Raw genomic sequence first — 12883 nt, 5'->3', positions numbered from 1 at the left:
ATAAAATTTTATTACAGAATTAAATTTAAAAACGATAATACAATAATATATCTACATCAACAAAATATTAATCAAAGTAAAAAACAGAAATTTAAACAATTATGGCAGTACAAGCTAAATCAAATTCTAAATACTTTTGGTGTATCGGAGTTACTATTTAAAGATAATATTAACGATTGAAAATTCGGCTATTCACTTCTAATAGACTCTGCAATTTCGCAGGCAATAAACAAAGATCAAAATTCATTGTATCAAAGTAGTTATCATCCATGGTACATCGATTTATTGCAAATTCTTCCCTTACAATCTTATATGTCACAGCCAGTAAGTCTAAAGCCTGGACTCCACATTATCTGAAAACAGAAACTCAGAAACAGAACTGAAACATATAGAGTTTTCGTTTCAGTTATATTTTCATTTTAACTTGACTCCACTAGAAATGCGCCATCTGTTAATCAGTTCTGTAATTGTTAAACAGGGACGACACTACGGATTTTGCCATGCTTTCTCTGCATTTATTAACAATGAAATTGTTAATAATCTTCGAATTATTTACATTTTTTGTCGTACAGACATGTGTATTTTCTAACTTCTTCGATGAAGAATTCAAAATCTATTTGTTTCCTCGTCGTTTTCACTACACTTTCCGCCATTACGACAATCAAACAGCACGTGACTAATGCACGTGACTACGCGTCACAAATCCTTGCGCTTTTATTGGTTGCAGTAAGACAGAAGCGCGGGACGAAAACGAAAAAGATAAATAATTTTTAACTCTGCTTTCAGTCTTGTTTTTGTCCAACTGAACGTTACAAAACTGAAAGTTTCGTCAGTTCGGCTTTCATTTTTACGATTACGTTGCGGATTACGGTAATGTGGAGTTTAGGCTTAACTCATTGCATGAATGTTTTACATAATTTAAAACAAATATACAGTAATTAATCTTCATTTTTGCTAAATATCAACTTGATATCTTGCAAGTTTAACAAGATTGATCCAGTCAAACTTGAGTCATAGGCATCAAAAAAACAGACCACTGCATGTTTAATATTTTGTTGCATCACCTCTGCAGCCAAAACACCTTTCATATGTTTCTGCATGCTGTTGACTAGGTGTTCATCTGCCGTTATGGAATTCCAGATAGTTAAGATGGAAGCTTTTAGTCCTTCAACTGTCCGAAGGCGTTTTTCGCAGAAGTCTCTTCATAATATTCCATACGTTTTCAATTGATAAAAGATCTGGTCTGTTGGATGGCCAAGGAAGAACTGTTTTGTTTTTCTGCTTGTATGAAATGTGGCCCCATCCTGCTGGAAAAAGCAGGTCATACTTGGATATAGCTTTGCTATAAACGGAAGTAAATACTGTTGTAGAATGTTAATGTATTACTCTGAAGCAAGTGTTCCATCGACAAATGTCAACTGACCCATATCACTGGCGCTCATAAATCCCCAAACCATGAAGCTGGCAGGAAACTTCACTGAGTGGTATAACAACGATGGCTCATTAGCTTGACTGACAGATTGAATGACACATTTGCTTTTGTCTGTTGCTGATAATTCAAAGTTTGATTTATCCAGGGCTGAGGAGTCGGAGTTGGAATCGGGAGGAATTTCTGGCCAGAGGAGTCGGAGTCGGGGAAAAATGTGTTGACTCCGACTCCGACATTTCAAATTTAATTTAGTTTTTTATTTAAATGAAAGAAAATTTATTTTATATTTAATAATTTTTTAAAATGTTTTTGTATTTTGTTAAAATTCATTTATTTTAAATACAAAATGCAACAATTTAATTTATTAAATATGTAGTTTTTTGTAGTACAGTATTTTTGTTTAGTAGCTAAATATTTTTGAATCATTCTTTATTATCCCTGCTCTAAATGAGTACTCTATTTTTCTGAATGAGCGAGACTAATTGATCAGAGTACAGTAGACCCCCCTATAACGCGGGTCCATATAATGCGGATTCATATATCGAGGCGAAAAAATTGCGACCGTATTCGTATAAAGACGCTAAAAGAGACTCGTAAAATGCGGTAAAACGTCATCGCCGACTTGTGTCGCAACAGGATTGGTCGAATCTGGACCAATAGTGGACGAGCAGCCGAACTACTTACACGCTATGGAGAGTTTAGGCGGGTAAGTTGAGTTTACTATCGTCTGTACAGTATATAGGCCTAAATTAGGTACTGTAAGTCTAATACAGTACTATAATTTTATACATTTCTTGTGAAAAAAACATTTCTTATTCAACGGCGATAAAAATTATTTATATTAATGATGTCTCCAAAGTTCAACGAAGTTTTCGCAGAAAAATAAGTTGTTAGAAATCGGCCGCTATTTACTGAGCTGTTCCGCTAGTACTCAGCATTTTGTTCTTCACTTAACATAAAAATATAGCTTTAAATATTTAATGACTTATATTTAAATCATCTTACCTTATAAAAAACTTAGTCAAATAAAACAATTACAGAAATATTAAAATAAATCACTTCGTTAATCACAAAATTGGACGAATATTAAAAGCGAAAACTAAACACGTGCACACCCTGCTCTATGTAAACAGAGAGGTCGGGTTTCGTGCTGACGTCACTAACTTGTCATTCCTGGCTAACATTGTAGAATAGGGATCTGGCTATCCTTGTAGTATATAGTCCTTGGCCCGGGCCTCCTTTCGGAGTTGAAAGTAGGATACCCCTCTATGAGCGCCTCTTCCCCCATAAACTGACTTGGTTTTTAATATTGCCGGAGTCGGGTGTTTTTTTTACCGACTCCGCAGCCCTGAATTTATTAGTTGAAGTTTTTCGCTGATGTTCAGCAGTTTTGTTAGGTATAACACGGCCGTGGTTAGTGTAATAAACAATAATCTGGTGCACTGCTGTCTTGCTTAGCATTAGCTCTTTTCTAATAACTCTCTCAGACATGCCACGACTTTGTTTAGCAATGATAGCATTCCTTAAATCTTCTGAAACAGCTTTTCCTCTGGTCATCGTAGACAAAATGCAAAAGTTCGTAAATAAAACTAAAAAAGCACCTTATATCATTCAAGGGATTACTGCAGGCTAACGTGAGGCTAAAATAATCAGTAGTTTCAGAAATATTGCAATTGGCTGCGGCTGGTCTATGTTCATTGACATGGGTGACGCAGCGGTCTATGTTTTTTGATGTCTGTGACTCAAGTTTGACTAGCAAAGCCCAAGAGACAAGTTCGGCGGGGAGAACAACAAGGAACCCCAGATTATAAACAAGCAGTAACTTTGCATGCATATTGGCACGTGGAGTATGCACACAATGCTAAAAGCAGGAAAACAAATAATTAAAGAGAAGCAAAGTTACAGTGCCTAAGTTTGGTTGGGGTTGGCTGTTGGTCAACAGAAGGAGAATTTCAAAGCAGACTTCAAAATAATTCATTCAAGTAGTGCTAATGGATATAAATGAGTAGCATTGCTTCTAGATAGGAGCACGACAGCATTGACGACCGGATGGCCGAGCGGTCAAGGTGACAGCCTAACGCTCTAGGGACCCGGGGTCGAATCCGGAGGGGTCAAAAATTCCCCAGGAATTTTACAGAGGGTGGTCCGTCCGGATATGTCGAGCCCCGTCCCTCACCACCCAGCCACCCCATTGTGGGCCTAGCCAAACCCATAATGCGCATGGTAAAAGAGGTTCTCTTTGTGCCCACAAGGCGGAAAAAGTTAAAAAATATACCGGTATTAAAAATATAGAATATAATCGATATGATTCATATTTAAAATTATCAAACTCGGAAGATCATTTTTAGGCCTACAATTACTCAGGCCTGTGATTTTAAAGATTACGGTATACAGCATTTATTCATGCTTTTATATACAATTTATTAGATTCATATTTAAAATTATCAATTTCGGAAGATCATTTTTAGGCCTACAATTACTCAGGCCTGTGATTTTAAAGATTACGGTATACAGCATTTATTCATGCTTCTTTCTTAATAAATGTTGCGCATTATACTCAGATAATCTGATAAATTATATTAATAAGAAAGCAGCCGGCAATTTGTACAATGAAATTTAATTTCAGAGAATAAAATAAGAAAATAGCGACAAAATTATCTCAAGAATTTAGTTATAAACCGAAACCCCCCTTTAAATTATGAATAAAAGTTATAATTAATAAAAGTGAACGATGAAATTCTNCATTTAAAAAATTAATTGGCTAATATTGGTATATTTCTTTTAAAAAAAAAGAAAAAAAAAGAAAAAAACCTATTTATAAATTTCTTCGTTTCTGGTATTTTCCCAGAGTGCACTGAAGAGTGATAGTAGAAGTAAATATTGAGCAAGGAGAAGTCATCATTACACAATTATTTGGTTTATGATTTTCTAAAACGAAATAGGATTTTCACAACTTATGCGGGAATGTACGTAGTGTTGTTAATTCTTGCGGCTTTAGCCGTAAATTCTGCTAGTAAATTGGAACCATCAGCGAAACCTTCGGAAGTCGTGGACGGAAAGACGAGTCATAATGAAAATGCGACTACTATCAACGATAAGGTAGAAAATAGTCGTTCAAATGAAACTGCTCAAGCACCTTCTTGGATTTTAACCATGAATAGTGGAGCTGCTATGAGAACCTTCTACGTGGTTGCCTTCGTTATGTCCACTGTTGTTATTTATTTTATTATTAGAGCTGTTAGGTAAATACAACTTTATATATTTGATATTTGTAAATACTGTATTTAAGGAAACAAATTTAAAAAAAAAAAATGTGGTATGAAGTAAAAATTCGTGAATGGAATTAAATTTCTTCCGTGCTTAATAGTAAAATTTGTAAATTTGAGAATCATTTTTTCATTCAGCAAAACTGTTTTAATAGGACTTTGTAAACAAGTAGCATGTATTAGTTTTTATTTATCTTTTTAAGATATGATTGAACATTTGAGTGCTTTGTATGAAATAGTCAAGATTTCTGGCAAAAACAAAAAATCTTACATTTCTTGCATAAAAAAAAATTCTTTTTTTAAGTTTTGGAATAAACATTAGCTTTTAAATGCCAGTTTTTATAATAAATAAATCCTTGTCATTTGTCTTACTGTAACATTTCTTGGACTTTCATAAATATTGTGTCATTGGAATGTTAATCTATACTGAAAGAATGTATGTTCTTTTGGTATAGATTAAAATTTCATTGTATGGTCATTCCTTGGAATCTGCAAGAGATTTGTTTTGGAGCTTCCCTTATAAAATACATAGCATAATACTTTAATATAACCTGTGTCCTATATGCTTTAAATCCTCTCTAGATTACTTATAATACTTAATACAATATAAATTCTATGTAAGTAGTTTTTATACTGTATTATTTAGGCCAGGGGTCAGCAACCTTTTGAGTCGGAAGAGCCAAAATTACAATTTACAAAATTTCAAAGTTTTTAAAGAGCCACAAAATTTTTTCTTGCCAACAATAAATAGTACTCGCATAAATAAAGTTTTTTGATAAAAAAAAAACTAATCTATTTATTCATAAGAAAAAATATCTATTTATTCATATATAAGTAGTGTTTTTCACAACAAATTAGATAATAGAAACATCCGACGACAGCGTCATTCGAGAGCTTCCGACGGACTGATGACAGTGATGACGTGTGTCACGGAGGTGGAGTGCGGTGAAAAGCGAGTACAAGTGGCTGAGAGATAGAATCAGTGCCTAATCCTCATTAATCGATTTATAACGATTTTTAAATGTTTTTTTTTTATAAACTTAATAATATTTGCGTATGGAACTAAAGAGCCGCAGGTTGCCGACCCCTGATTTAGGCAATAATGATGAGAAAAAAGATGTACAAAATGTTCAGTATAAATGCAACTATTGCAGCCCTAATTATTGTATAATATAAATGTCAGCAGCAATGTAACAATTTCTTTCAATACTCAGATTGCTTTTATTTACTGATCCAAAAAAAGAAATACATAGAATAAAGTACAGAATGTTTAAAATATAAGCAAATTTGAGTTTTGTTTTTTAGAACTTTTTAAAAATATATTCAATTTTTGTTTGGTTGAATCTGTGGATGTGGAACCTCTCAGATATGGAGGGCTAACTGTATAATCATATCAAATTATTTTTAATTTAACCTATATTTAAAGTTTTTATTTTCATGTTGATTAGATATTTCTAAGTTTGACAGTCTTTAAACAGTTGTGCACATTATATAAGATAATATTATTGTGAATGTATACATATCAATAAGTGTGATTTATATGTTTTGTGAAAACTTTAGTTATTTCAGATATCTTAAAATTGCAAAAATGAGAATTATCACTGTTTTCCTATATATAAAAGAAAGTATCATCCTTATGAAAAAAATTTAAGGAATTGTGGATCTAGGATGGATTCTCTGCAGGATATTTGTTTGAAAATTTTCTATAATTTGTTGTTAGATTAGATCAGTGGTCACCAAACTATGGCCTGTGAGTTAAGTTTATCCGGCTTGCCACCACACTACCACAAGTGAGCTAAAATATAATTATTTATATGGAAATATCATAGCTTGTAGATAAACTTATTGTAATTTTTTTTACATAATAAGTGTAAGTAAAAATGCCAAAATTGGTCCGATCTGATTTTTGCATCTGACAGTAATATAATTTTTAGATAAATCAGTGAAATAAAAAATTCGGCAACTTTTTGTGACTGGATATTGGAGCACTTTTTGTGTATCTGCAATGAAGTTTCTAAGAAAAGCAATTACAAGCTTGCTGCAGCAATTGTGTTTGTGTATTGGTAAATAAATATGTTGGTTCTCTTTATTTTTTGTGTATTCAGTATACTGTATTAAACAAATTGGTTATGCTTATACAGCCTGCACTCGTCATTCTCTTGGTTATCTGGCCCACTGTGAAAAAAGTTTGGTGACCCCTGGATTAGATTCATTTAAAACTGATCTGCGTATGTAGAACATATCCTAAGCAAATAATTTTGTGATGCAAAAATGGCAGTTTCCTATTTAAGGAAGAAAGAAATAATGTTATGTTAGGTTACTGTTTTAATTTTTATTGTTTTTCTCAAATTAAACCAGAAACTGCAGGAAGCACTTTTCTGAGGGCTATAATGATAAATTGAAGATGTATGTATATACTCAAATTATAAATTTTATTTTTTCCAATATATTCTAATACAATTAACATTAATATTTACTGATATGATGCAATAATTATAGATGATTAAAAGTAGGTACTGTTTTCATGCATATGGCTAGCTGGCTTTGTGTTAAAAAAAAAATTGAAAGGAAGAGTTCAGGTTATGTGATGTGGCTGATTTTAAGAAGTAATGGCTGTTTATATAGGCAAGGGTGTATGGTGGGGACAGGTTATGAGAAGTTTTCTGTTATAGCAATTTTTTTTATCTTTGTCATATAGACATGAAAATATGGTAATTAAAATTATTTGTTAGGATGGAAAACAAAGAAGGAAAGAAAAATTGCAAATTGTTTTCACATAAAATTACTTTGAGTAATGAAATTGAATAAAACTCAAAATTTAATATTATCAGAAAGGTTATTATGCATTTTGTAATGTGAATGATTTAGTTTTAAATATGTTTATATTTGAGATAAAATTTAGATAAACTTATGTTCATAATTTGCAATATTCTATTTCTTTTTAACTATTTGATATATTTTTCATAATGTTAAGAAATTGTTACATTTATATTTTAGAGCATTTTATATAAAATGCTTCATTTTCTATTACATAGAATATATAATCTTTTTCCTCATCAGTTAAATTGAGAGTTAAATGTTGTATTGAATCTAATTGGCAGCTGGTTGGTATTTTAAATGATTATTATTTTGAAGCAACATTTTTATATTTTTATACAATTTTATTTTAATANATTCAAATTTTGATAGGTTAAAGACACCAATATAACTATAGCAGTAAGTTGTATATTTATACATAATGAAAATACTGTAATTTCAATTTCATAAAATAACAAAATTATGCTTTATTGGAATTTTTCACATTGTATAGGTCAGTGATGGCAAACTTGTGACAATCTTTTTCCTCATCAGTTAAATTGAGAGTTAAATGTTGTATTGAATCTAATTGGCAGCTGGTTGGTATTTTAAATGATTATTATTTTGAAGCAACATTTTTATATTTTTATACAATTTTATTTTAATATTAATTGTTATATTTATCGATAGTAAAAAATTAACTTTTATTTCATTAACATTTATTTAATGAAACTGCTATTATTACTAGCCTAATTAAAATAATTGGGAGGCTAGTAGTGAAAATAGTTGTAATGTTATATAGTTTTGATTGTATTTTTAATTCCATTTTTAAAGTTATATCAATATCATCATCATAGGGTGCATTTACTTCTGAGTTAGTACTGCTAACTCAGAAGTAAACGCACCCATAGTAAAGCATACAATTTTAAAAATTTGGGCTTAAATTTTGTCAGTTTTTTCTAGTCTTCAATATGAGTGTTTGTGTATGATTACAATGGAATTACTGTTTTTGGAAAACATGTAACTTCAAAAATAACTTTTATACCTAACTATCAAAAATTTTGTTTGAAACCTTTTAGAACTATTTATAAAATAAACAATGTAGGTTTAAAATAATTAATATATTTTATTTAAACAGTTGGTTTATTTAAATTGAAGTAATGTTATACAATCACATTTACATGTTTATTTGATTTTCCTGTGACAAAAATAACATGCATTCTGAAAACACTATTTTTCATTATTGCCTAAATATTTGTTTGGATTCATATTAAATAATTGCTTTAAAAATAAAAATCATATATAGTGGGTGATCGGTAACGAACATAATCCATTCCAACAAAGCAGCAAAACAAACATTGGTTTGGATTGAGTGCTGATTGAGATTAGTGAGAGTGCATTGTATTTATTTATAACTTGGATTCTATTATTATTATTTTGATTTATATAAAAGAAAGATTGCAATATTCTATTTCTTTTTAACTATTTGATATATTTTTCATAATGTTAAGAAATTGTTACATTTATATTTTAGAGCATTTTATATAAAATGCTTCANCTCATTAGAACAAAATATTTAGACAAAAGAAAACAAAATCAGTTTGCAATTTATGTAATACATATTTCATAAAATTATATTTTAAGTAATAATTATAGGTGTAGCACAGCTGGATGGCTGAGCAGTTAAACTATCAGCCTACCACTCTGAGGGACAATGCTCTGAATCTGGAAGGTTTGAAAGAACTCCAGGTTTTTCCAAGGAGTGAACTGTCCCAGATATGTCTGGCCCCATCACCCAGTTGCCCCATACAGGCATAGTCAAACCTGCAGTGGGCTCCATTAAAAGTTCCTTTTTAAGTCCACAGGGTGGGAAAAGTAAAACAAAAAGTTATAGGTGTTAATGATTATGAAATGTGTTTTCATTTAAAAAAATAGGACTTTTCTGTTTATGTAACTGTTAAATTAATTGATATTTTACACTAAATTATTACTATATTATTGGTGACTGTTTTGTCTAAAAAACTCATATTTAGGATTTTAAGCATCTTACTGTTATCAGTAAGATTTTAATGCTAATTTATTTATTACCCAAAAATATTAATTTGAGTTTTAAAAAATATTCAACTAGATTGCGACGTCGAAAAAGCAAGTCGAGAAAATATGGTGTTATTACTTCAACTTCGGCATTAGAAATGGAACCACTAGAAAAAGGAGATGACGATGATGATGAAGATACAACATTATTTGATGTGCATCATCATAATAAATATGGACAGAAGTGAAACAGTTTTTTGGCAAGTCATTTATTTATTTTCATTATTAAATTACCATAATTTAAATATTAAATCACTTCAAAGGTTTATTCTATCTAATCATCATCAGTTTACTAAAATTAACAGAGGAGGGTTAAAATCCTTTCTCAATTTTTTGAAAAATGATTTTCTAATTCTTAAAATAGCCAAAAAATTAACTAGAAAATTAATGAAAAGACCATCTAAATTATGATTAAACTGATTATAGGGATGGAAAAAATTAATTCAGTTAATGATACAGTATTTATGAATAATATTTGTGAATAATATTTATGAATAATTCATAAATATTGAAATTCTATAATTACATTGCAAAAGTACATTATCTTGTCAAATAATTCAGTATTGAGATTCACAAATGTTTTGATACTAGTTTTGTTTAAAATTATATAAAGAAAAAACAAAGTTTATATGTATTTCTGCTGTTGTCATTCAAAATGCCTTCAGATCATAGAAACAAAAATTTGAAATTAGAATATTTGAGTACATTTGAATTTAAATTGCATTAAAAAATTTTTTTTTTAATATTTCAAAATAAGAATAATTAAAAATTTTAATAGCAGATATAATCAAATTTAATCAATTCTGGATTTCTGTGTAAATTTGACATTCAGTGTGGCCATAATAAAAGTTTTCCTATTCAGAATACTCTGTAGCTGTAAGCAATAAGCAAATTGACACCAAAATTTTTGGAGACTATGCAGAAAATAATTTTTGAAAAAAAAAAATTTAGTTCAAAAAGTTCAGTTAAAGGTGCTTTATAGGAAAATACAAAAAACAAAACACAGTAAATAATGAAGATCAACCTTAAAATGATGTTTTAATCTGTTATTTTAAACTAAATTAAATTATTCAAATTATTAAATTTTTCAATAAATCCAAGCAAAACGAACATCATGATTTTCAGGCTCAATTTTTAATAATTTTTCTGTAAATAATTAGCTGTTAGAAATTGTTTTTAACTTTTGTGACCCTGGAATAATTTTTGATACTAGGCTTTCTTTCAACTTACACACAGAAAAACAAAAATATTTCCATCTGTCACAGTATGATTTGGAATAATTTAAAAAATATATCAAATAAAAATACACTTTGTACTATTCTGTTATTGACTGTGTTACCTATATGGGCTTCAACCTCCCCATCAATGTTAAATAAACTGAGTATAGAACTTAACAAAATTTTCATTACTCTTAACAAACTTTTGCATCTGCCAGTTGCTAATCTTCCTGAAGTTTAAGGATTCATCTGACTTCCAAATTTAATCAAATGTATTGGATTTTTTGATTGCATTTATACCTGTAGATATTTTAATGGCCTACTTCTTTCACGTTACAATCGTATCCCTTTGTTTAATACTAGATCATTATCTTGTATTTATACACCATATTGTTGCTTTAATGTAATGATTAGATCATTTTTAGGTTATCAAAAATCTGCTGCTAAAATTGAAGATAAATTATTCTTTGATTTCAAGAAATTTAAAGCTGTCTGCAAAAGATGCTCTTTTCTAAATAATAATTAGTGTTTTGTGTGTTTTTATCTGTTTTGTTATTGGGGTGGTTGTAGTGAGGGGTGGCATACATTATCTTTGAGGCATTGCCAGATTTAACGTATATAAAATAAATAAACATTACAAATAATTTTACAGTTGAACAGTGGAGCACACATTGAGCAATATCCCTTACATCAGTAAACAGCCTCTGCAGAATGCATATCCCTTGTGGAACAAATGTGTTTTCATTGTGTTTTTTTTTGTTTTATTTTTTGTATTTTCCTGTAAAGTGCTCCTAGTGGAACTTTTTGAACTAAAATTTTTTTTTTGAAAAATTCTTTTGTGCCTAGTCTATACAAATTTTGGTGTTAATCTGCTTGTTGGTTACAGCTACAATGCACTCTGAATAGAAAAACTTTAATTATGGCTGCCATGTATTACCAGTACATTATTTTTTTAATTAAAATAATTTCTGCTAAAAAAAAATTACCATCTTGCAATTTAGCTATAAACTTTATTTCCTTCCATTCTTGCTCAAATCTTTCATTTAATATAAATTTTATACAACGTTGTATCTTTATTATTAATATAATATACAGTAGAACCCCAATTATCCGAGATAATGTAGATCAATACTATCTCTGGTAACTGAAAACTTGGATGAAATGAATGGACATAATTATTAAAATATTTAGATTGAGAAATCAAAAAGTAATTATATAGCATGCATACCTTTATCATCTTGAGTTTGTTACTTAAATTCTTAATTGAAGAAGAAGAAAAGATATGCTTTCTTGAAAGTGGAGAAAAAAATGGAATTAAATGGTCGAAACTAAAATAAATCTTTTGTAAGAAAAACTGAGTTATTTTTGTGATGTAATTGAAAAAATGCCTATTATTAGAAACAGAGATAGTTCATTTCCATTTCTTGGTATTATCTAACATGTCTTCTAAGAAAACTTTACAAATAATAATTTTACATATAGAAATTATCCACAAATTGCATAATGCTATTTTTATACTTTTCAATTACCATCTCACTCCAGTAATGCTCACGTTGCAATAATCACCTCTAAAATGATATAATACATATCCTTGATCAACCTCCTCAATTGCTCTAAGGCAGTAGTTCCCAACCATTTTTCATTAGCGTACTCCCATGGCATTTCTAACTTCCCAACGAGCAACGCATACGCAAATCCGCCTGTTTGTAGAGAGTGTCGCCATTTTGAATTTTATTTTGACTTGATTCTTGGTCTGCTGAGTACCTACAAGTCTGGTTTTTTATGCTCGCTTGATTTTGGCACCTAACTGTGCCAAATTGCAACTTTTGACATGTACTCTAAGCTGGTAACACAACAGGCAGCATGATTTTATAAACAAGACAGTCTTGTCGATAAAAAATTAATAAAAATACTGAATAAATAATGAAAAAAATTACAGCTTGTAGAGAAAATCTGGAGAAATTAGCTGTCTTTTTTCTTGCTAACAATAGAAATACTTTTTATAAACAAAATAATACTTTTTTCAAACAACACATGGGGATATTGTTGAGAGATAATAATAATAACGGTAACACACCCCA

The 12883-nt window shown here is 29.9% G+C and overlaps 1 protein-coding gene across 1 annotated transcript; it reads left to right on the top strand.

The window, feature by feature from the left end:
- The first annotated feature begins 4259 nt into the window (after window positions 1-4259).
- On the top strand, window positions 4260-9804 carry LOC111640983 (membrane protein FAM174A-like). The gene is made up of 2 exons (XM_023387085.1): window positions 4260-4671; window positions 9620-9804. Exons 1-2 carry the CDS (start codon window positions 4394-4396, stop codon window positions 9771-9773), a joined length of 432 nt encoding a protein of 143 aa, XP_023242853.1. The 5' UTR covers window positions 4260-4393; the 3' UTR covers window positions 9774-9804.
- The last annotated feature ends 3079 nt before the right edge of the window (window positions 9805-12883 follow it).

The sequence above is a fragment of the Centruroides sculpturatus genome, unplaced genomic scaffold (assembly GCF_000671375.1).
Source record: "Centruroides sculpturatus isolate CEXI.00-Female unplaced genomic scaffold, Cexi_2.0 scaffold101, whole genome shotgun sequence".
In the NCBI taxonomy this organism is placed as follows: Eukaryota; Metazoa; Arthropoda; class Arachnida; order Scorpiones; family Buthidae; genus Centruroides; species Centruroides sculpturatus.
The sequence above is the reverse complement of the archived record's forward strand: the minus strand, read 5'-3'. Positions and strand labels throughout refer to the sequence as shown.

Excerpts from the sequence above, each read along its gene's own strand:
- LOC111640983 (XM_023387085.1), top strand. The coding sequence starts at position 4,394 with ATGTACGTAGTGTTGTTAATTCTTGCGGCTTTAGCCGTAAATTCTGCT. Across the intron at positions 4,672-9,619 it reads TTTATTATTAGAGCTGTTAG|ATTGCGACGTCGAAAAAGCA; the intron begins GTAAATACAACT and ends ATATTCAACTAG.